The sequence below is a fragment of the Aquarana catesbeiana genome, linkage group LG06 (assembly GCF_042186555.1).
Source record: "Aquarana catesbeiana isolate 2022-GZ linkage group LG06, ASM4218655v1, whole genome shotgun sequence".
NCBI classification, from domain to species: Eukaryota; Metazoa; Chordata; class Amphibia; order Anura; family Ranidae; genus Aquarana; species Aquarana catesbeiana.
Genome location: NC_133329.1, coordinates 70,840,589 through 70,866,038, shown reverse-complemented (window position 1 = coordinate 70,866,038; position 25,450 = coordinate 70,840,589). Strand labels below are relative to the sequence as shown.

Below are 25,450 nucleotides of genomic sequence, written 5' to 3'. Positions count from 1 at the left end.
TCTCCAGAGTGCTCAGGACCTTAGACGGGCCGAAGGTTTACCTTCCAACAAGACAATGACCCTAAGCACACAGCTAAAATAACGAAGGAGTGGCTTCACAACAACTCCGTGACTTTTCTTGAATGGCCCAGCCAGAGCCCTGACTTAAACCCAATTGAGCATCTCTGGAGAGACCTAAAAATGGCTGTCCACCAATGTTTACCATCCAACCTGACAGAACTGGAGAGGATCTGCAAGGAGGAATGGCAGAGGATCCCCAAATCCAGGTGTGAAAAACTTGTTGCATCTTTCCCAAAAAGACTCATGGCTGTATTAGATCAAAAGGGTGCTTCTACTAAATACTGAGCAAAGGGTCTGAATACTTAGGACCGTGTGATATTTCAGTTTTTCTTTTTTAATAAATCTGCAAAAATGTCAACAATTCTGTGTTTTTCTGTCAACATGGGGTGCTGTGTGTACATTATTGAGGGAAAAAAAATGAACTTAAATGATTTTAGCAAATGGCTGCAATGTAACAAAGAGTGAAAAATGTAAGGGGGTCTGAATACTTTCCGTCCCCACTGTATATATTCATAGTATATGGCAGATTAGATATGTCTCCTAGAAAAACTAAATAGGGATTGCTGGGACTTGTAGTTCTCCCTCCTCCATGTTTCCTTCTACAGTCCCCCCAGTGTTGCACTCTCACACCGCACACATGTGTCCCTGCAGTCTTCACACAGGTCAATACACGCTTGGGGCTTCACTGGGCAGCCGCTGCTCTCTAAGTGGCAGTGGGCCCTAGGGGGGCTGCCTGGTTCGCCTAGTAGTAGCGCCTGCCCTGTTGATAATTATTTACTTTGTAGGGTACAGAATATACTATAAGTCATGAATGAAAGTTATGCCACATATGTAACTAGACATAGCAATTTCTTTGCAGCAGTCACTGGGACTGTTTTAAGCATTTTTTCGATACACTATATATTTAAAGTTGGTAGATAAGAGTTTTGAGTCCATATTGGGGTTAGGGTTGAGGTGGTGATTTGTATCTCTTAGAATAACTAGTGTCTTTACCTCCATACACCAGCTGGAAGTCTTCCTGGAGATTTGTAGTAAGAGACTCGTGTTGGACTCTACAGGAGAAGATCCGTTCTCTGTCCTCCTCAGTGGGTGTTATTGTTACTGAGCTCCTCACACTGTACGTCCCATCCGGGTCTCTCTGAGGTTTCTCCACGATAACTTTGTCCAGTATCTCTCCATCCCGGAGCCATTTAATATCAATATCCACCGGGTAGAACCCAGAAATGACACTACGCAGGACGCTCTCATTTTTTGTTATAACTTTATTTGCAATTGTAATATTTGGAATAGCTGGCAAATAAGAAAAAGACAGTAAACAGTAAAGCAACTTAAAAAATAGGTATTACTACACTTTTATAGTTTGAGAATAAAGAATATATAATATATCTATCTATTTCCGCCTACTAATAAATATATTGGGAGAATTTGGATAGATTTTGCTTGATAACTTGTTGCAAGGGGGGCAAAAAGGTCTTCTTGACAGTATAAAAGGTTATTTTAATTGAACACTACTTTCTTAAAAGAAACCCTACAAGAAATATGGAGGTTGACATCACTGATTTCTCCTTCCAAAAATGCTAGATGCCTGACCGGCCCTGGCTTCAATGCTTTGAGTCACTGATACCAAATACATATGTCAGTAATGACTTTTTGTTTTTCTGGAGCTACAAACTACTTCTACAAAAAAATATTAAAACCAAAGAGTCAGCACAACAGCATAAACATTTGCAAAATAAATCTCCATATTCCTCTAGAACTTGACAGTTCTTTGCTTTCCAACAACCACAAGTGTAAGAGGACTTTTATTAGTGGATGCTTTCCACTGATAATCAACGTAAAGTGATTTTAATTAGTGGTGACTTTTTCTTCACCAACAATGTAGAGGGTATTTTATTAATGGGAGCCCTCTACTGACCAACAGTGTAAAAGGGACTTTTATTATTGGAGACATTCCACTGACCAACAAGGATGTTTGTAAAGGGTGTTTTTATCATTCTGGACTTTCCCTCAAACAATGTAAAGGGTCCTTTATTGGTGGAGACTTTCTATCAACAGCAATATAAAGGGTCGTTAATCAATGGAGAATTTATACTGACCAACAATGTAAAGAAACTTTTATTAGTGGAGACTTTCCACTGACCACCAATGTAAAGGGACATTTCTTATAGGAGATTCATAGGCTACTACAGATTAACAGGGAGTAGGGGTTATAACTTCCTGTGCAACATAGGCTGAACACCAGATGTACAAAGGTCTTTTAGGGTTGTCACACAAATTAGGGGGAACTACTTAAATGTCTGCTACAGGGCTGCTTAAAAGATTGTTACTTTTCAAACTGTTGAGATGGTAAATTAGGTTCACTCTTATAAGAATCCTGGCAAGGTTTTTTAAATGTCGATAGGTATGTATTCAGTAATTGGGGTGGAGGCAATTGTTAAATTGTTATGTACGCTACTGAACTGGGCTAAGTAAGTGTAGTGTAGGTTTTTAATAGTTATTGTTTTACGAGAAACTTAGTAATAGTTTATTGTTATCAATTATGTTAGTGTAGAAGTAATCATATATATATATATATATATATATATATATATATATATATATATATATATATATCGTATTTATCGGCGTATAACACACACTTTTTTCCTCTTAAAATCAGGGGAAAATCGCGGGTGCGTGTTATACGCCGATCCCCTGCGATCCTGAGCTGCCAGATCTTCAAAATCGCCGACGCGATTTGAAAATGGCGCCGCCGGCACCGAAATACACAGAGCCAGTCCTCAGCTCTTCTCGGCCACTTTCGGCTTCACTCGAGCGCCGCCCGAACCTAGCCGAGTGTACTCGGCTAGGTTCGGATAGCTCCGCTCACAGTCACGCCCATCCCGGGCGGGACTACGAGTGGAGCCGAAAGTGAACGAGAGCCGCCGAGAAGAGCCGAGGACCGTGTGTATTTCGGCGCCGGCGGCGCCATTTTCAAATCGCGGTCGGTGATTTTGGAGCAAGGCTGCACTGGGGGAAGGCTGCACTGGGGGAAGGCTGCACTGGGGGAAGGCTGCACTGGAGCAAGGCTGCACTGGAGCAAGGCTGCACTGGAGCAAGGCTGCACTGGAGCAAGGCTGCACTGGAGCAAGGCTGCACTGGAGCAAGGCTGCACTGGGGCAAGGCTGCACTGGGGCAAGGCTGCACTGGGAAAGGCTGCACTGGGGCAAGGCTGCACTGGGGCAAGGCTGCACTGGGAAAGGCTGCACTGGGAAAGGCTGCACTGGGGCAAGGCTGCACTGGGGCATGGCTGCACTGGGGAAGGCTGCACTGACAAGGCTGCACTGACAAGGCTGCACTGACAAGGCTGCACTGGGGAAGGCTGCACTGACAAGGCTGCACTGACAAGGCTGCACTGACAAGGCTGCACTGACAAGGCTGCACTGACAAGGCTGCACTGACAAGGCTGCACTGGGGAAGGCTGCACTGACAAGGCTGCAATGATGGGCATTTAAATGTAAGTTTTTTCCCTTCAACTTCCCTCCTAAAAGTTTTTTTTCCTTAAAATTCCCTCCTAAACTTGGGGTGCGTGTTATACGCCGGTGCGTGTTATACGCCGATAAATACGGTATATATATATATATATATATATATATATATATATATATATAAATAAATAAATATTTAACCTTTCTATTCTATGGTGTGGTTCAAACCAGTTTTTACTAGTTTTTGGCTTGCTATATATACACACAGTATGACTGGAAGACCAGGGACTAATTGAGTTGGATTCAGAAGAGAAGTATGAATCAAGGACTATCGCCCCCAGGAACTCGAAATAAAGAAGTTGTGAACTCCCCTTGACTGAACATGCTGTATTTGTCTACTTTTAGCATCTGTAATACCTCTTTAACCGCTTAACGACCACCTGCCGTCATTATACGGCAGCAGAATGGCTCTCCTGCGCAAATTGCCATAGCTGCACGTCGGCTCGCACAGTCGCTGTTGTGGGCGGGCGCACACCACTGGCGGAGAGTGCCCGCGGGTCGGGCAGACTCGATGTCCACCGGCGGCCCACGATTGCCTTGTACACAGGCAGAACGGGGAACTGCCTATGTAAACAAGGCATTTCCTCGTTCTGACAGTGGACATGTCAGAGATCTACTGTTCCCAGTGATCGAGAACAGTGATCTCTGTCATGTTCCAGTAAGCTCATCCCCCCTACAGTTAGAACACACCAAGGGAACACATTTAACCTCTTGATCGCCCCCTAGTGTTAACCCCTTCCCTGCCAGTGACATTTATACAGTAATCAGTGGCAATTTTTAGCACTGATCGCTTTATAATTGACAATGGTCCCAAAAAAGTGTCCTATCTGTCCACTGCAATGTCACAGTCCTAAAAAAATAAAAATAAAAAAAAATAAATAAAAATTGCAGATCGTCACCATTGCTAGTAAAAAAAAAATAATAAAAATGCCATAAATCTTTTCCCAATTTTGTAGACTCTATAACTTTTGCACAAACCAATCTATATACACTTATTGCAATTTTTTTACCAAAAATATGTAGAATAATATATATCGGCCTAAACTGATGAAGAATTTTTTTCCCTAATTTTTGGGATATTTATTATAGCAAAAAGTAAAAAATATTGTTTTTTTCCAAAATTGTCGCTTTTTTTTATTTATAGCACAAAAAATAAAAACCGTAGAGGTGATCAAATGACACCAAAAGAAAGCTCTGTTTGAGGGAAAATAAAGGACGTCAATTTTATTTGGGTACAACGTCGCATGACCGCGCAATTGTCAGTTAAAGCGACGCAGTGCCAAAACGCAAAAAATGGCCTGGTCATTAAATCCTTCTGGGGCTGAAGTAGTTAAACCAAGCTAAGTCAATTCCTTTTATTATTATACTCTCGAATTGACTTAAATTATTTACGATACCCACATATCTGATGGGTTAAACATAGGAACGTTTATGTAATAAAGTTTAGCCCTTTATTACACTAATGCCGCATACACACGATCGGAAATTTGGCCAGCAAAAGACCGATGAGAGCTTTTGGTCGGAAAATACGACCGTATGTATGATCCATCGGACTTTTACTGGGCAAATTCCAGCCAGCAAAAGATTGAGAGCATGTTCTCAATTTTTCGGTCGGTAAATGTTCCTATCCGAAAATGCGATCGACTGTAGCAATTCCGACGGGCAACATTCCTACGAATGCTTGGAAACAATTCGACGCATGCTCAGAAGCATTGAACTTAATTTTCCCGGCTTGTCGTAGTGTTGTACGGCACCGCGTTCTTGACGGTCGAAAGTTCTGCAAACTTTTGTGTGACCGTGTGTATGCAAGCCAAGCTTGAGCAGAATTCCGTCAGAAAAACCATCCAAGATTTTTCTGACGGAAAATCCGTTCATGTGTACGCGGCATTAGATAAAATGAAACAATGAACTTTATTTATGAAAGTGACCAAAGGACAAATTGCCTCAGGCAGTATGAGTAGCCCCACTACAAGCAATCAGATTAGGCTATTACAGTGTTGATGAGTGAAAGCAGTGGCTCACCACACGGAATCTATCCTCAATAGGATAAATTAAAATTGTTAAGAGTCAACCATTGCCCAAATCTTCTATTTAGTTTCAGATAGAGCAGGGAAGGGTTATGTTAGGAGACATTTCAGATAATGTGGGCTCACCCAAGAGGCTGTGTCTAAGCGACAGCTCAGCATTCGTCCGGTTTCTTATGAGTTATCACCAGGTCGTGGTCCTCAGGATGGCCGCTCCATGGTGTCACAAGGAACAGAATGAATATGATGCAGAAAAAGAATATGGAACAGCAGGAGGTCAGAGGACGAGCCGGGGTTGAGGCAGATACTACAAAAAGCAAGGATGGCTGAACGCACACCTCAAGTCATACCTAAAAATCAGTCTTCTTTATTTCCATCAGTTAGCATACACTGACAGCAAGGTTGACGCGCGTCACGTCTTACTGATGCGTACTCATAACAATCCTAGGTTATGATTAAGTATCAGTAAGACATGAAACTCGTCAACCTTGCTGTCTGTGTGTGCTTCTGTCCTGTTTTTAACTGATGGAAATAAAAAAAGATGGATTTTTAGGTACGACTTGAGGTGTGCGGTCCCCCATCTTTGCTTTTTGCAGAATCTGCGGCATGAACTGGACCTGCACCCTGTGTTGTGTCTGGACAGTAAGTGGTTGACTGACCTGGAGTGTCACATTTTTCTTTAGGTTGCTAAGGTTGGGGCAGGCAGCAGGATCCAGGATGAGGTTAAGGCAGGCAAGAGAGTGTTAGGAGCAGGCAGAGTCAGCAGGAGAGTGTATTGGCCAGACCGAGTTAAGCTTTACATACATTCCAAAGATAGACTTTTTTTTTTTTAGGTTGTTGCTGATGTAGAAATAAGGAATAAAAGGCCTAAAACATTTTATGTAGAACAGCGGAAATGATCCTTTAATGGTAAATCAAATCTTAATTTCAATACCTTGAATGCTTACTGTCACTTCTTGCTCCATTCGGACAGGACTGTCAGTCACTGAACATGTGTAGACTCCACCGTCTGATATTGATGTGTTTGATATAATCAGATCAGCAATGCCATTTAAAGCTTGATGTATATTAATTGAATATCTAGGATCACTTGTCAACACTGTGTTATCATAGCTTAGGATACTATTTTTTGCATAATACCAAATAACTGCAAAAAAATTGGGATCCACAGGAAGTTTATCTGCTGTAAACTTGCAGGGAATTTGAGTGTCGGATCCCAGCACAGCTCTGTGTGTTGAAGGTCCCGTCATTTTTAGAGCAGCACCTGAATGAGAAGAAGAAAAGCAATGCACATTTGTGTGGAAATTACACATTCTATATACAAGAACATACATGTAATTGAGTACTACTGTGCAAAAATAAAAGGACCCTGGCCTGTTGTGACTAGGGATGAGCCGAACACCCCCCAAGTTCGGTTCGCACCAGAACATGCAAACAGGCAAAACATTTGTGCAAACATGCAAACAATATTAAAGTCTATAGGACACGAACATGAAAAATCAAAAGTGCTAATTTTAAAGGCTTATATGCAAGTTATTGCCATAAAAAGTGTATAGGGACCCAGGTACTGTCCCAGGGGACATGTATCAATGCAAAAAAAAATGTTTTAAAACTACAGTTTTTTCAGAAGCAGTGATTTTAATAATGCTTAAAGTGAAACAATAAAAATTAAATATTCCTTTAAATATCGTGCCCGGGGGATCCCCTTAGTCTGCCTGTAAAGTATCACATCTTTTCGATATTTATTACAGTACCGCAGCAAAATGACAATTCTAAAGGAAAAAATGTAACTCAAAATTGCTTTCGGCCGTAATGTATTGCCAGCTCCCGGCAATATAGATAAAAAAAACATTGAAAAAAACCCCAGGCCATTTGGGTCTGGTATGAATATTAAGGGGAACCCAGCGCAAAAATGTAAAAAAATAAAAAAATGGCATGGGGTCCTCCCCAGAATCCATACCAGACTCTTATCCGAGCAAGCAGCCATGGCAGGCTAGGAAAGGGGGGACGATGAGTGAGCGCCCCCCCTGAACCATACCAGGATGCTTGCCCTCAACGAGGGCCTCATCCCCACAACCCTTGCTGGTCCAAAGCACCCTCCCCATGTTGAGGGCAAGCGGCCTGGTGTGGTTCAGGGGGGGTGCTCGCTCATCCCCCCCTTTCCTGGCCTGCCATGGCTGCTTGCTTGGATAAGGGTCTGGTATGGATTTTGGGGGGACCCCCACACCATTTTTTTAAAAAGCTTGGCACGGGGTTCCCCTTAACCACTTTAATACACTGTGTTAAATATACTACACTGCATATATATATATATATATATATATATATATATATATATATATATATATATATAGTCAGTATCCAAGGGGTTAACAGGCAGCTGTGAGACAGTTTAGTCAACTTAAAAGGCTTTATTCAGCAAAAGCAACAAAAAAATTGACAGGCTTTGTCTTCATAGGCAGTTCAAAACAGCAAAACAACTCAGTCCAGTCCAGTCCATTTTAAACAATGCTCAGCGTCCCAGCCACAGTATAATACAACATATAACATAATACAGTTCCAATTCAGGCAAGCTCACCCAGCAAGATCAAGTCATAGGCAAAAGGGGTCCTTCCAGCTTCAAGCTTCTCTCTGCTCTGATAGCTCAACGGCCATTTCCCCAGCCTCTCTGAACAGGTGACTAATAAGCAGGCCTGAAAGTGAAGTACTTGCCCTGTTTTATTAACCCTTCCCAGGCTGACAATCCACATATCCACCCCCCTCGTTCCAGGCCCGGGGTTGGACAATTTATACCACAATGGCCATAGGCCTGGGAAAGGGCATCCTTTTTCCAATGCATGCTCCCAGGTCTATGCCTCCTTCCTACTCTGAATCCAGAGCAGCTCTAGACCGGATTGCTGCTGTAAACCTATAATAGTTATTTCTATCCGGTCCCATTAGGTGGTACACTTCCTGGTACTCCTCTGTGAGGAGCGGTTGCACTAATTCAGCCCAGCAGTTTCTGGGCCACCTTTTAAACGATGCCAGCCATCGATGTTTTCAAACTCAGTCAGGCAGCCCTAAATGTGGTCGTCCGGTAGCATTAGCGGTAAGAAGTCACCAGCACAGATTCTACCATCATTACCACTGAGAACAGCGCCAACCTTGTCTACTATCACAGAGAGTTTCTGTCCCTCCGTGAGACACCTGGTCTTCACAGTAGGCCCAACCCCCAGCACTTGATCCCCAGGTTTAGACTCTCTGACCCTGGCAGACCGGTTGGCAACCCTCCTCTGGGTCCTCATTAATGGTTTATGCCCACATTTAAGCACTTTGCGATTTTTGGCTACCCTGTAGCATAGAGTATGATGCACAACAACTCAGGGAAAGCGCATATCTTCCCCAGGATGCTGTGGCTCACCACTCAACAGTGTGACCGGTACCCTAGCAGGGATCAAAGCGGAGTCCTTCCTCTGAGCACCAAAGAAATCACCTTGGGAGGCCCCAAGATATGACAAGTCATGCCCAGAGGGAAAACTCTCCACCTCCAATCCTACAAACACCTCCAGGGGATCTAGGTCAGCTCCTGCAGGTTGACACATCTGACACATTTCTTTACTGTTTACCTCCTGTAACACAGTATTAAACACTTCACATGGGGGTTTCTCCTTTTTAGGGGAGGCCCCTGAACCTTTGAACTTTTGTTCATACAAGTCCCAAAATAGGGGGCAGTCTCGCCAAAATTAGCAAATCATGAGGTAACCCTGTGATCACCCCAACTCTTAGTGTAGCAGTTCCTGCTGTTGTGGACAGGGTTACACGGGCCATTGGATAGTCCTTGACAACCCCATGCACAGAGATCACGCCAATCTTTTCCCTGGGTATCAGCTTTCCCCGAAACCTGTCCAATCGGAGCAGAGTAACCCCACTCCCTGAGTCAAGAAGTGCTACAACCTCTTGTCCATTAACCCGCACCACACTCTCAAGCGATCTTAGATTTTTCATGGAACCAGCGGAAAAAGCAAACATCGAGCTATGTCGAGCCAGTACATCTGCCCAGTCTTTATTGGGCAGACCTTCCCTTGCTGAAACCCAAACATTGCTAGTTATGCTTCCACATTGTCTGAGGCTGTCATCTTTTGCAGGGTCCACTGCACTGCCTTTTGTGGGTCACTCTCGACAGCGGGGTCACCTTTTAGTTTAGCCTGCTGGGTCACCGCCTTTTGTAATCCCGCTATCTGTTCACTCAGTAAGCGGTTTGTTTCCTGTTGTACAGCGACTGTCTGTACCAAGATCTGCTCCTGCCGGGCCTGTGCCAGGGCCTGCTGGGCCTCCACATGGCGGGCCTGTGCCTGTGTATTAGCCAGTACCAGCTGCTTAACCACATCCTCCTTGTTCAGAAGACTTCACCATCTGTGCAGCTTTAACCCAGGACATGGGATTGGCCTGTACCCCTCAAACTGCCCAATGCACCCTCCATCAATTGTCAGGATTCGAGGGGTTAACAGGCAGCTGTGAGACAGTTTAGTCACCTTAAAAGGCTTTATTCAGCAAAAACAACAGAAAAATTGACAGGCTTTGTCTTCATAGGTAGTTCAAAACAGCAAAACAACTCTTCTTAGCTGTATAAGACAGTCCATTTTAAACAATGCTCAGTGTCCCAGACACAGCATAATACACCATATAACATAATACAGTTCCAATTCAGGCAAGCTCACCCAGCAGGATCAAGTCAGAGGCAAGAGGGGTCCTTCCAGCTTCAAGCTCCTCTCAGCATTGATAGCTAAACAGCCATTTCCCCAGCCTCTCTGACCAGGTGCCTAATAAGCAGGCCTGAAAGGGAAGTACTTGCCCTGTTTTATTAACCCTTCCCAGGCTGACAATCTACAATATATATATTAAATACACATCTATACACATCTATCTCCTTCCACACACTATACACGGCCGCTATGTAAGCAGCCTTATATAGTGTGGGGTGTGGACTTAGTTCCCCTGAGCAGTGATTGGACAAAGGCACCCTGCCTTTGGCCAATTATGGCTCTTGCAGAGCGCGCTGTGATTGGGCAAAACATGCAGGTCAGGTGCATGCTTTGGCCATTCATCAGACATCAATGCACTGCGATCTCGCAGTGCATTATGGGGCTTTCTGCGGCGCTCAAATGTGCCGCAAACGCCCCATATGTTCAGTTCATTTGGGAGCAAATGAACACCCGATGTTCGAGTCGAACTTACATTTGACTGGAACATCGGGCTCATCCCTAGTTGACAGTAAAGTGGATGTTACACAATGCTGGTAAGTTTCAAGCCTTTACTCTACTTTTCTTAATGTTGCCCATTGACCCTCTTCCTCACTTGATGTGAAGTATGGTAAGCTTCTGAAACCACTTTGATAGACTTGTCACTGGATGCCGCACATGTTGCAGCAGATAAAACAAGAGAATGTTGTGGAGGGCTATATGTAGAAACTGAGGAATGAGGAAGATGAGTGTGGGCCTTTTTCCCAAAAACTCATCTTTATTAGGTGCAGTTTCCACCAAGTCATATGGTAGTACGTAGTACCCAAATGGCTGGTTCTTTTCCCATGGCTTATATGCTGTGGGCAGAAGCTGAGGCTGCAGACCAGAATGGTGCTGTGCACAAAAGATACATTAATCATGGCCTACACTTCAGACTGTCCAAGAGACTTCTATGGGCTGGCCTTTGGGATAGTAGTGGCCTGTACCTGTGGAGCAATGCTGCCACGTGGATTTGGATGACCACCTCTAGTTCTCTGGGAGGTGCCCCTGCCTCTAGGCAACATTCTACCTCTCTTTTGTTCGGTCTCTCTCTCTCTGAACTTTCCTCCCCTTCAGTATCACCCACAGACACTCTGCCACCTAACTATTCACAGCTTCAGACACTCAACTACTTCTTTAATGTGCTGTGAGTGTACTGCATGGTCATTATGTGACAGGAAAAGCAGTTGTGACTAAAATTGAATTATTTGGCCTCAAACTATATGTCTGGTGGAAATCCAGTACAGCTCACCATCCAAATAACACCATTCCTACAGTAAAGCATGGAGGTAGTAATATCCTGTTATGGGGGTGTTTCTCTGCAGCCGGGACTGGAGCACTTGTCAGGATAGAAGGAAAAATGGATGGGGCAAAGTACTGTCAAATGCTTGAGGAAAATCTGCTGCCCTCTGCCAGAAAGTTGAAATGGGAAGTAGGTTTACCTTCCAACATGACGATGACCCAAAGCACACAGCCAAAATGACCACACAGTGGTTGAAGGAGAAAAAGGTGAATGTTCTTGCAGGGCCTAGTCAGAGCCCAGATTTAAACCCCAATGAAAATCTGTGGAATGACTTGAAGACTGCAGTCCACAATTGGTCACCATTAAATTTAACTGAACTTGAGCAGTTTTGCAAAGAAGAGTGTGCAAATATTGCAGCCTAGATGTGCAAAGTTAGTAGAGACATATCCCAGCAGACTAAAGGCTGGAATTAAAGCAAAAGGTGGTTCAACAAAATACTGACACAAGGGAGTGATCCCTTTTCAAACTCGGTGATTCTGTTTTTTATTAATTGTTTTATTTTCTTCTGACATGGTGTTATATCTTTCACTTGGATGTTATACAATAAGTTGCACTAGTAAATACAGCTGGATAAAACAAAAACTGTGTCTGTCTTGCAAAGCAACAAAATGTGATTATTATAAAGATGGTGATTCTTTTCTATACCCATACCCACTGTATATGGTATTCTTGTGCACAGGGGAAGTAGCTGAACATAATATTGGATGCAGTTTTTACCATGCCATCAATGTGTTTGTGAAACCCGTCATTGAATTTGCTCTTTTGTTGAAAATTCTGTATTTACATTTTTTTTCTTAATTTTACTGCCAGGTGCATTCTGGAACATTGGAGTTCAAGGTCCAATGTAAACCTCTTGCGAAAAACCTTCAGGGGTCTACTTTTCTTAAAAAAGTATTTTTTTTGGTAGTTTCTGGGGTCCTGTAACTCCTGAGCCACTGTAAATATAAAACAATTACTTACAAATGTTCAACACATACACCATCTAACACTTCAGACTGTCTTCTGTACAAAATAGTGCAATTTTTGGGGTCTTTTAATATATTTTCAAAGATAGGGCCTTTGTTGTTATGTTGTAGTATAAAAATAAACTTCATAAATACAATCTAATATATAGAGCATTGTTTCCACACCATAAATGTTCCCCATACCTTGGAAAAAAAACTGGCAAATTTGATGTTTTCATTACAAATTAAAATATTTATTAAAAAAACCAAAAACTGTGCTTCGTCTTTTACATTTTTATGTGGTCAAAATGAACAGAAATTGTTTCATAATTTTTACCATTTTATATAATTTAAAACGGAGCTGCGCCCCCCCCCCAAAAAATAAAAAAAATTAACAGACAGCAGCTACAAATACTGTAGCTGCTGACTTTCACTATTAGGGCACTTACCTGTCCAGGGATCCCACGATGTCTTCACCCAAGCCGATTCTTAAATCGTCTCTCGGGTACTGGCGTCGCCATTTTGGCTAAGGGAAGACGTCAGTAAAGCCTTGAGGCTTCACAGCCAGTTTCCTACTGTGCATGCGCAAATTGCACTGAATAGGCTGCAGGAGGATGGGGGCGGGGGGTGGGCTGAACTTCCAGGGAGAGGAGGCTGACAAGCGAAGCCTTTCCTTTTGGGTGGAGCTCCGCTTTAAAGTATGGTAACGGGAAACTACTATCTGTATGTCAGCAGTTTGTTTATGCGGTTGGAGCCTGCGCACAGCTCTAGGCAGCTCCAGCCACATGAACAAACTGCTGGTATACACTGTACAGGCCACAGCACCTATGTGATTGAGCCCCAATTTCTCATCCACACACAGAACTTTATTTATTGACTCAATACAACGTCATCTTTTAGATTTAGCAGGAATTTTTTCCATGTGCCTGGCCCCTTTCAGGATGCCGGACGCATGGATTCCTATGGCGGGGGCGGGAGGGGGTGGTACTTTTTGAAGCACCTGATTAGAGCCAGAGGCTCTAATAGGCTTCAAAATAAGGTGGGCTCAATGATAGCGAATTAATTTTCGATATTTTCACACTAACGCTCCTCCCCGCCAATCAGGGAGGCAGGTCGTTAGACCTGTTTCCAGATTGGCCAAAGCGCCAGGGCATCCTATTGGATGCCTGGCACTTAGGAAGAGGTGGAAGAGAGGAGACACGAAGACGGACATCACGGCTGCTCTGGTGGACTCAGGACTGGAGGTAAGTGCCGGACCACAGGAGGTGCTGTCAGAGGGCCGCGAGCGGGGGGGGGTCAGAGCCGCGAGTGGGGGGCCGTCAGAGATGCGAGAGCGGGAGGCTGTTAGAGCCACGAGTGGGGACGCCGTCAGAGCCGCAAGTGGGGGACAGGGGGTGGCAGAGCCACAAGCGGGGGGGCGTCAGAGCCGCGAGGGGGGTCGGTGGGCACAAGTGGCTGCATTTGATGGGCACAAGTGGCTGCATTTGATGGGCACAAGTGGCTGCGTTTGATGGGCACAATGGCTGCATATGATGGGCACAAGTGGCTGCATATGATGGGCACAAATGGCTGCATATACTGGGCACAAGTGGCTGCATATGATGGGCACAGTGGCTGCATATAATAGGCACAAGTGGCTGCATTTGATGGGCACAAGTGGCTGCATTTGCTGGGCCCAAGTGGCTGCGTTTGATGGGCACAATGGCTGCAAATGATGGGCACAAGTGGCTGCATTTGACGGGCACAAGTGGCTGCATTTGACGGGCACAAGTGGCTGCATATGACGGGCACAAGTGGCTGCATATGATGGGCACAAGTGGCTGCATATGATGGGCACAAGTGGCTGCATATGATGGACACATATGGCTGCATATGATGGGCACAAGTGGCTGCATATGATGGGCACAAGTGGCTGCATATGATGGACACACATGGCTGCATATGATGGGCACAGTGGCTGCATTTGATGGGCACAGTGAGGCTGCAATTGATGGGCACAGTGAGGCTGCAATTGATGGGGGGGGTTCAGTATTTTTCAGTTTTTTTCCGCCTCCCCAAACATTTTGAGCACCAGCCGCCACTGCGCCATGATAGTGTATAGCCCTGAAAATAGGCAATGTGCATTCAGGACCTCTTACCCACACCTGTCAAGTTAGGATTTGTGGCTGTGTCCGTACAGCTGCTGCATCCCCATAGAGTAAGAGGCAGCTTCAGCCACATGAACAAACTACTCATTCACATGTAATGAGGAGTGATGCCATGCCAGGCATGGTATCCCAAATAAACACCCAGCCCACTCAAACCTTCAGGTTCAGACTCTGCAAACGTGTAGACAATCAAGGAAGATAGCTGAACAGCCGCACTCCGAATATACACCTTTATTGTGGAAAAACAGTGTTTAAAAATACAAAGCTGTCACATCATGGCTGAAGTTGCTACGCATTTCACATTATGGTAGATGCCTAATCATAGCTAGTGACCATAGTCTGACTAAAAGCATATCTAGTGATGTTAAACCAATTGAGGAAGCAAACACAAAACTCTTCCCATGTACTGTATAATCAAACTAAAATGGAAACCTGGTGTGCAAATAGGACAGCACGAAAAAACAGGAAAACAGAGTATCAAAATCTGAACGTATGGCATAATAAACTGATCAAGTCAATTAAACTGTTTCTCTGTGATAACATGCTGTCCTCTGGCAAATGTCGTTATTATAAAATGTTCTAATACAAGCACTGTATACAATGTAAAAACATGATGATACACTAAACAATGCATTTGAATATATGTGCAAAGCTTTGTGCGATCAAAATACCACAGACAACAGCAAAACACGACCATCATTGTAAATCTATAACAACAGAAATTCATATTTGTAAAAGTACATGTTTGTAAAAATTCATATTCTGAAAATTACTGTATCAAACATGTTTCATTTACAGTTAAAATGGAATTATAATAGAATGATGTATATTGTTATAAAATCATGCGATCGTTCTCCCATTTGTCATGTCTGTGGTAGAGAAAGGGCCCTATGGTGTACTGGTGGAGAAAAGAAAAAGTAATAAAGAAAATGAAAAAATGAAGAAGAATACTGGTAAATAGAAGAAGAATAAGAAATAAGTTCATGTCAAACAAATATACAAATGAATGTACAGGCGATGTTTAGAGCCATAAAAATATGTGCATTAATATGTATATAATGTACACAAAATGTACATGGATGTCTCGTCTCTGATTCACATATATGATGCGCATAGACAACAATGGTGTGGAAAACCACAACTGTCCATGTACATCAATGTAATATTGAATCAGTGCCATCTTAATAGCATCGTGGGCCCCTGGGCAAAGTAATGCTATGGGGCCTCTACAAGCTTGCCCCAATTTACGCACCTACTCTCATGAATGAATGTACAATATTTCTACTTTACAGCGTGTCACTTGCCACCCGTAACCTGCCTCCAGATTCACCTGCCACCCGTCCCCTGTCACCAGATTCAGCGTGTCACTTGCCACCGGTTCCTTTTCACTTGCCACCCATCCCCTGTCACCAGATTCAGCGTGTCACTTGCCACCGGTTCCTTGTCACTCAGGCCATGCTGGCAGTTGTAGTGCCATGTCACTCAGGCCATGATGCTGGCAGTTTTAGCCACTCACCTCTGCAGTTCTCTATCGTTCTCCCAAGTCTTGGTGACGATGGGCTCCCTCACAGCGTTCTCCACTGCCCGCACCTGGAGTTCATGGCCTGCAGGGTGAGGATCCGGCTCGGCACCGCGGGGGCAACCACACTACACTTGGCCCTCCTTGGGACCCCGACATCCACCCTCCTCAGTCCGCCGCGGAGCACCAATCTCACCCGACCCCTCATGTCACTGGAATACCGCTGCTCTCTCATGGCCGGAGTCAGGAGGAGGGGCTGGGTGCTGCTCTGTGGTGGGCAGAGTCAGGAGGAGGGGCAGGGTTCCAGTCTCTGGTGGCTGAAGGCAGGTGGAGGAGCTGGTGTGGTAGGCGGTGTCAGGGAGGGGCAGGGTGGCACTCTGTTTGTGGGGCAAAGTCAGGAGGCTGAAAGCGAATATCGGCCCGCCCATCCCCGACATCAGAAACTGAATCTGACAGCTGCACTTATTTGTCCGGCTCTGATAGGGCCCCAAGGCCCATGCCCAGGGGTGCCCACTCAGCAAGACGGCCCTGCTTGGCTGGGGTTGCTGGGCAGGTGGGGCCCCCCCAGGCAATTGGGGTCCCCGGGCAACTGCCCAGCGAGCCCATGCAAAAAGACGGCCCTGTATTGAATCACATATAATTAAGTGTATGAATATGGGACCAATACCAATCTAATCTATTTCGATGAAAAACTATTCATAGAAATAAGAAACGTCCCAATCATGATTTAAGCCTACTGGTTTTCTTGTTTGTAAAGTGAATATCCAGTAAACTTCTTTTCTGCACAAAATGCCAAATTTGTCACCACCTCTATTAGGCATGCTTATTTTCTCCATGCCTTGAATAACAAGGCTGGATGTATTTTTTTTATGGTGTTGAACCCAATGCCTAGCCACGTTGGTGGAGTGGTCCTTTTCTATATCATGTAGGTGATCATATAGACGGTCCCTCAAACGCCGGGTTGTTCTTCCCACATAATGAACCTAGCATGTGGTGCATGTGATAACATACACCACATAGCGTGTATTGCAATTGATAAAAAGATCCAATACCAAAGCATTTGCCTGTGGACAACAAAGTGACTCGGTCACCCCTTTTTAATAAAGGAACAATATGAGCAACCGCTCACACCGCATTTAAAGGTACCCTTAAACTGTACTATAGAAGGCATCTTTATTGATATGAAGAAATAAAATCCAAATGCAGTCACCTCATGTACAGGGAGGAACAGGAAAGATAGCTAACATGTTTCACGCCCCATCATGGAGCTTATTCAAGCTATGAATATGCGCCATGATGGGGCATGAAACATGTTAGCTATCTTTCCTGTTCCTCCCTGTACATGAGGTGACTGCATTTGGATTTTATTTCTTCATATCAATAAAGATGCCTTCCATGTTGTGCGGCCATCCAGGATCTTTTTCTTTCCTCAAGCTTGTGCAGAGCCAGCACCTGTGAGTTCCATTAGGGCGGGTGTCTTGATACGGATTTGAGAGATTGGAGCGGCAATCTTTTGCTTACCCTTAAACTGTAACCAGTGCCTGGGTGGTCGCTCACTTGTGTACAGGCTAGGTGACAACCATCTGCCTAAAGTGGGTGCCCTTCCTGAAACCACCTGTATCCCATTGGATAAGATCTGCGCATAAATGGGGTCATTAGTCAAAACGGGAAGATATTTCTTAATTACTTTTTTATCTTTTCGAACTCAATACTATAGGGCAGTGGTGGCGAACCTTGGCACCCCAGATGTTTTGGAACTACATTTCCCATGATGCTCATGCACTCTGCAGTGTAGTTGAGCATCATGGGAAATGTAGTTCCAAAACATCTGGGGTGCCAAGATTCGCCATCCCTGCTATAGGGGGTTGAAAAAACAGGAGTTCTCGAGAACTGAGGAGTATTGTGCATGCAGTGTTTATTACCCAAAGATTTGTTGTTCATTAGCATATCCCGTGGGGTTTTCTCAGCAGTATCCAAAGCCCTATTGATGACAGAACTGGGATAACCTCTTTCTTTAATGAGAATGGCCTCACTTCTAAAGTCATATTCTTTACTGCATATACGTTTTAGTCTACAGAATTGGCCATCTAGTATGCTCCTAATTGTATGACCCGGATGGTTCGAGTCAGCTCTTAGGAGGGTGCTCCCTGCCCAGGGTTTTCTATATAGACTGGACGCTATTCAATCTCCATCAGCAGTAAGCAAAACATCCAAGAATTCAATTGATGAGAAATCACTGTGTCCCGTGAACCGGAGATTAAGCTGATTATCATTCATGAAATCCAGCCAAGTCTCCAAAGTGAAATGTTGCCCAGAGGCAATAAACAACAAGTCATCTATGTAGCGACAGTGTCTGCTCTGCTGGGACTATCAGCTCCAAAAATGCAGGACCTTTCCCACCATCCCATGTACAAATTGGCAAGGGATGAGTAAAGTCTTTACTCACTGTGGTCCCTGGTAAATATTGCATTGATGTGCAAAGTATATTATTAGTACTGGCCCAGGGGCATAGGCATGCGCAGGGGGTGTGTCTGTGTAGTGCCGACTCCCTCTTAATGCCTGGGCTTCCCCCCATGTTACCCCCCGCAGCTACCCTCCTCTTCTCTCTTCTCCCCTCGGCTGCTGCGGGGGGGATATTTCAGGACGGTGAGAGGAGAAAAGGGCTAGTCAATATGACATTTGTGGACCACTTCCTTTTCTTAATGAACACAGTGAACACACTCACTGTGTTCATTCACAAACTGCAGCATAGTAAACATAGTTTACTATGCTTCAATGTGTTTGAGCTTTGGTGTGCATACCCTGATGCAATAGGCTATGAACACCTATGCCCAGGGGGAAAATGTCCACCTTGTCCCTCAGACCATTTTTTCCCCCTGTATGCTTACACTTTAAGCATACTGTATCTAGCTGTATTTTCCCCAATAGAAAAAAAAAAATTAAATTGAACTGACCTGTGTAATATAGAAGAAACAAAGGCAGAAGTGTCCTCCTGGAATCCATTTGTAACCACTGCTCGCACCTTTCTCAACTATTCTTAGTTATCTTCAGTTTGCACTTAAAGAAAGAATACTGCATCCAAACGTTGTACTTTGTGCTAAGTTTAAGTGTACATATTAACAAGATGTACACGATAACGTGCAGGAAAAAAATTCTTTCACTTTCAGTTCCTAACCACCCCAATACTGTACCCAAATTACATTTTTATAATTTTCTTCACACAAATAGAGCTTTCTTTTGGTGGTATTTAATCACCACTTCATTTTTTATTTTTTGCGATATAAGCGAAAAAAAGAGAGAATATTTTGAAAAAAAACTTTCTGTTTTAAACAAAATCCAAACAAATCTAATTTCGTCAAAAATTTAGGCCAAAATGTATTCTGCTACATGTCTTTGGTAAAAAAAAATCCTGAGAAGTGTATGATAATTGGTTTGAGTGAAAGTTATAGAGTCAAGCTATGCTACGCATTATTGAAAATTGGTCAATCCTAATGCACTGATGGCCTATCTAATTTCTTGAGGCAATAAAATTTCAGGACAGTAAAAACACCCCCCAAATGACCTATTTTTGGAAAGAAGACACTCTGAGGTATTTAGTAAGAGGCATAGTGAATTTTTTGAAGATGCAATTTTTTTTCCCACAATGATTTGGAAAATTAAGAAAAAAAAAATATTTTTTTTTCGTCACAAAATTGTCATGTTTACAAGTTATTTCTCACACACAGTGCAGGCATAATTGCAATTACACCCCAAAATACATTCTGCTATTCCTCCTGAGTAGGGATGAGCTTCGAGTCGAACGTAAGTCTATGGGACTCAAATGTGAGAAATCAAAAGTGCGAATTTTAAAGCCTAATATGCAAGTTATTGTCCTAAAAAAGGGTTTGGGGACCCGGGTCCTGCCCCAGGGGACATGTATCAACGCAAAAAAAGTTTTAAAAACTGACATTTTTTTCGGGAGCAGTGATTTTAATAAAGCTTAAAGTTAAAAAATAAAAGTGAAATATTCCTTTAAATATCGTGCCTGGGGGGTGTCTATAGTATGCCTGTAAAGTGGCGCGTGTTTCCTGTGTTTAGAACCGTCCCTGCTCAAAATGACATTTCTAAAGGTAAAAAAGGCATTTAAAACTGCTTGCGGCTTTAATGTCATGTCTGGTCCTGGCAATATGGATTAAAATAATTGAGAACCCCCCCAGCCCATTACAAGCCCCTTTGGGTCTTGTATGGATATTAAGGGGAACCCCGCACCCAAATAAAAAAAAGGAAAGGCGTGGGGCCCCCAGGCCCTATATACTCTGAACAGCAGTATACAGGCGGTGCAAACAAGACAGGGACTGTAGGTTTGTTGTTAAGTATAATCTGTTTGTAATTTTTAACTGGTACATTTTTTATGTGTAGCTCCAGCCAAAAAATCTATTTTTAAACTTTTTGGAAAACATAGGGAAGGATTATCACCCCTGTAACATTTGTTTTGCTGTCTGTGCACCTGTTCAGAAGATTTCACCTCACTTTCTGTCCCAATGACAATTGGATTTTGAACATTTGCTTTTTTTAGTGAAACAAGGAACTCTTACAGGAGAGAATTTCCCTTCCTAGGGGTAGATTACCTCTCACTTCCTGTTGTCTCCTTCCGTTTGCAAGTAGGAGTCGTTTGTAAGTTGGATGTTTGAAAGTAGAGGCCTGCCGTATATACTCTGCAGAAATTTGGGCCTTAGGTGTTGGTGTTGCCACAACACTGTAAGCCCTCACAGTTACTCTTGATGGGCGCAGGAACGGGCCCTGCTGTGAAATAATAGATCAAGAATTGTAATTACATGGCCCTGTTGAACAGGGTCAGAAAAATTGGGCTTTTGGTGGTGGACGGTGTGGTGGTGTTGCCACAACACTGTAAGGCCTCACAGATACTCTTGGTGGGCACAGGAACTGGCCCTGCTGTGAAATATTAGATCAAGAATTGTAATTACATGCCCCTGTTAAACAGGCTGAAAATTTGGGCCTAAGGCACTGGTGCTGGTGCCACAACACTGCTACCCTTAGCCACTGGTGGCGGTGCCCAGAACCAAAAATGTTCTTACAAGCTATCAGCATGAACATTGAGGAGGAAGAGGATTGTCACTCATCATAACAGGATAGTCACTCAGCATCAGCATAGGCAGTCTTGAAGGGATCTCACATTAAAAAAAAAATTATTCGGTTACATCAGCATCAGGTGCTTGGTAGCTGGTGATCCAAGACTGATTCATTTTTATGAAGGTCAGCCGATCGACCGATTTGGTGGACAGGCACACCCTGTGATCGGTTACAAAGCCTCCAGCAACACTGAATGTGCGTTCTGAAAGAACGCTGGATGCAGGACAGGCCAGTAGCTCAATTGCATACTGTGCAAGCTCTGGCCAGTGATCCATCCTCAAGACCCAGTAACCCAGAGGATTTTCGGTGGGAAAGGTGTCCAAGTCTGATCTTGCCCCTAGGTATTCCTGCACCATGTGAATCAGACGCTGGCGATGGTTGCTGGAACCGATCATACCTTGGGACTGCGGACTAAAAAATTGTCTGAACTCATCGGTCAGACGGCCACCTTCTCCACCGCTCCTTCTGTGACTGACCGAAGCCTCAGCAACACGTTGTCCAGGAGGACCAGGAAATTGTAACCTCCCAGGCTCTGGAAACGCGTTGCACAAACCTTTCTGCAAGGCCTCCCAAAGATGTTTCATCCCCTGCTCCCTATGCGACAGAAACATAAGGTCCACAACCTTACCCTTGTAACGTGGATCAAGGAGGGTTGCCAGCCAGTAATGAGCCCTCTCCTTGATACCACGAATACGAGGATCCTTCTGCAGGCTTTGCAGGATCAGGGAGGCCATGATCCGCAGCCACCTCCTCCCAGCCACGTACAAGTCCATGGGTTTCTTCGGACTGTAAATGATCCCTTGAAGACTGCTGCTGATGCTGAATGCTAGGCCCCACCTCCATGCTGACACAATCTTCCTCCTCCTTGTCCTCTTCCTGTGTAATCGGCGGGCACACAGGAAAACTGTTTGGATAAAGGGAGCCGTGAGAGCTAAGGAAGTCCTCCTCTTCCTGCCTCTGTTCTGCCTCAAGTGCCCTGTCCATTATTTCACGCAGCGTGTGCTCCAACATGTGGACAAGAGGGACAGTGTCACTGATAAATGCACTGTCACTGCTCACCATCCTCATGGCCTCCTCAAATGGTGACAGGACAGTGCATGCATCCCTGATCATAGCTCACTGGTGTGGGGAAAAAAAAACAAGCTCCCCTGACCCTGTCCTGGTGCCATAGTCGCACAGGTATTCATTGATGGCCCTCTGCTGCGTGTGCAGCCACTGCAGCATGGCCAACATTGAGTTCCACCTGGTAGGAAGCAACAAATAAATAAAAGGTCTGCAGTCACCAGTGATACACCTCCATCCCTATATACATATGCAAAAAAAGAGAAAGTCGCCCTGGGACGTTAAATGAGGTGGTCACAGTTAGCCACTGAGTAACAAGAGTAATAGCAGTATAATTGTTTAGTAAAAATAAATGTACATACATGGATAATATAGCATATTAGCTCAGCCAATGGATTTGCACATAATGAAGAGAATAAATAAAGTTGATACAAACATTATACAATTCAGTATATAGTGCACGCATCAGAGAACCCGACGCGCGTTTCGCGAGATCATTGCTCGCTCATCAGGAGTGGATGCGGATAAGATGTATCTAAATAGACAAAAAGATGTCTCACAGTGGAAGATGTAAGAACAATGGTAGAATGGGCCAGAGCAAAACGGCCCAATACTTACCAATGAACAAAACCGGAGTTTCCATCGCTGAACCCCCAAATGGACGGCAGCAGCCAACTTTATTTATTCTCTTCATTATATGCAAATCCATTGGCTGAGCTAATATGCTATATTACCCATGTATGTATATTTATTTTTAATAAACATTTATACTGCTATTACTCTTGTTATTCAGTGGCTAACTGTGACCACCTCATTTAAAGTCCCAGGGCGACTTTCTCTTTTTTTGCATATGTATATAGGGATGGAGGTGTATCAATGGTGACTGCAGACCTTTTATTTATTTTTTGCTTCTATTAAACCCGGGTGGAAGACACCCATTTAGCCCAAAAACTGGCCTGCTGTCACCACCAGCCACTGTTTTTACAAATATATTTCATATACGTTTTAGCCTTTGCCCTTGCCTCCAACAGTGGTGGTGCTCTGTGGCCTTTGTGTCCTTTGCTGTCTCCTCTGGCGGTTGGCGGCTTTTGTCTGGCATGGGAGCTGCGATATGCTAAGGGAGAGTTCTTGTCTCCTGCTGTCCCCCCCATTCGTCCTTTGGACTTTGTGGAGGGGCCACCAGCATATCGGCGCCATGCTCCTACACCCATTGGGTGGCATCCGCGTTTGCTCTGTCACCCAGTGGCAGTGCAGTTTGTTATCTTGGATGGACGGGAGCCCACTGCGCATGCGTACTCCCATTGGTAGCTGACACCCTGGGCGTCGGCACACCAATCCATCCTCGCATGGCGTTGGGGGCGGAGCGGGCCGAACCCCTTCGGGGATATAAGTCAGGGGTGAGACATGGCTGAGATCACTTCCTTTATTCATTAATACTATGCACATCACAGAGACTTCCATTGCTGTTCAGCTGTTTGCATATCAAATATACTCTCCTCACCTTAGCTTTCACCTGGTGCTTCATTTGCATTCCCTGCACCTTTTTCTTTTATTTATAACACTGCTTTTCACACAACTTCTTTCCTCTTCCAAAAGATGGTCCATAGGTTAGATGTCATGGTACAATCGAGGATATGGAATGACCATGAATCATAGAGAGGCCCAAAAGCGATTCAGAGAACCGTACTACATCCACCACAGGCAAAAATTCAGTCATTAAAAATTCAGCATGGAGAAGAAAAAGGTAAAAACAACCCATCAAAAATAAATCCCTGTTTCTCTGGCAACAAAACTGACAAAAAAGGCCAGGGAGACGTTCTAACCCAAAACTCCAAAACTAGAATACAAAAGAGTGGCAATCACTCACAAATACAATTTTTTTTTTTTGGGGGGGGGGGGGCAGGACCTGGAGGAAACTTGTCGTTGCCAACAGGGGCAGAACTCAATTTATGTTGCAGGGGAGCATCCAAGAAGGAGTTTGAAGCCTTATCAGCAAACAGTGGATGAACATATTCCAGGGAAGGCACTCAATCACTAATTTTAGGGTAAGGAGTCCAGCTCATCCCCTGCTGCAGTGGGGTATCAAAGTATTAGGAAGCACCATTATGCAGAACTCTCAGCATGCTATATTGAAGACCCTTTCTCTGAGCCCTTTCTGGACATCCACAAAGGATCTCCTGCGTTTCTGTAATTCTGGAGAGAAATCAGGAAAGAAGTGCAGCACAGCATTCTCATAGCATAGATTTTGTTTCTTCCGAGCCTCAGCCAGGATAAGGTCCCTGTCCCTAAAGTTCAGGAACGGGACTAAGAATGGACGAGGATGGGTGCCTAGAGATCTGGAACTGGTATGGGCACTGTGCGCCCTTTCAACTTGGTACATCTGGAAGACCTGCTGCAGGTGCAAAACTTGCTAAAACAAGCTTTCAGCAAAGATGACAGGCTGATCCCCTTCAGTCCCCTCCGGGAGTCTGTTTTCAGCATCGTCCGAGCGCACCATTAGGAGTTGCACTGTGCATTGCAGCTCAGACATGGAACAAGTATGGGAGGAGGTGGTATCCTTCACGTCGAAAAGCAGTACCCAGGCGGCCCTGGATTTTGTTCAGGTCGTGCGTTTTCTGTAAAACATCAGTAATTGGAGATTTAGACAAGTTGTTGTTTTGACACAACACCGGAAATCGTATACACTTCGGTACACGATATTATGAGCGGACATTGTTAGTCTGCCCGACACTAACCAACAACATGGCCGCCTCTAAGGCGGCGACGACTTTTCCCTCCTTACATGCTGTTCTGTCAAAACAGCAAACTCTTTGTTCACCGGAATGTACATGCTTTCCGGTGTTGTGTCAAAACAGCAAATCTAAATCTTCAATTACTGATTAAAGATCTCGATGCATAGGCTATTTTGGCAGAACACCAGGGATGGACACGTGCAGGCAAGATGGCCGCACCTCCTGTAGCAGGCAGTGAGCTCCAG

The 25,450-nt window shown here is 44.3% G+C and overlaps 1 protein-coding gene across 1 annotated transcript in view; it reads right to left on the bottom strand.

Annotated features, from left to right (window-relative positions):
* Window positions 1-25,450, bottom strand: part of LOC141147621 (uncharacterized) — a 205,277-nt gene that overhangs the window by 156,056 nt on the left and 23,771 nt on the right. Inside the window, exons 2-3 of the mRNA XM_073634852.1 lie at window positions 6,546-6,875; window positions 1,054-1,350 (exon numbers count right to left, since the gene is read on the bottom strand). Of these exons, the coding sequence (XP_073490953.1) occupies window positions 1,054-1,350; window positions 6,546-6,861 (613 nt within the window). The 5' untranslated portion in view covers window positions 6,862-6,875. The remainder of the gene's footprint in view (window positions 1-1,053; window positions 1,351-6,545; window positions 6,876-25,450) is intronic.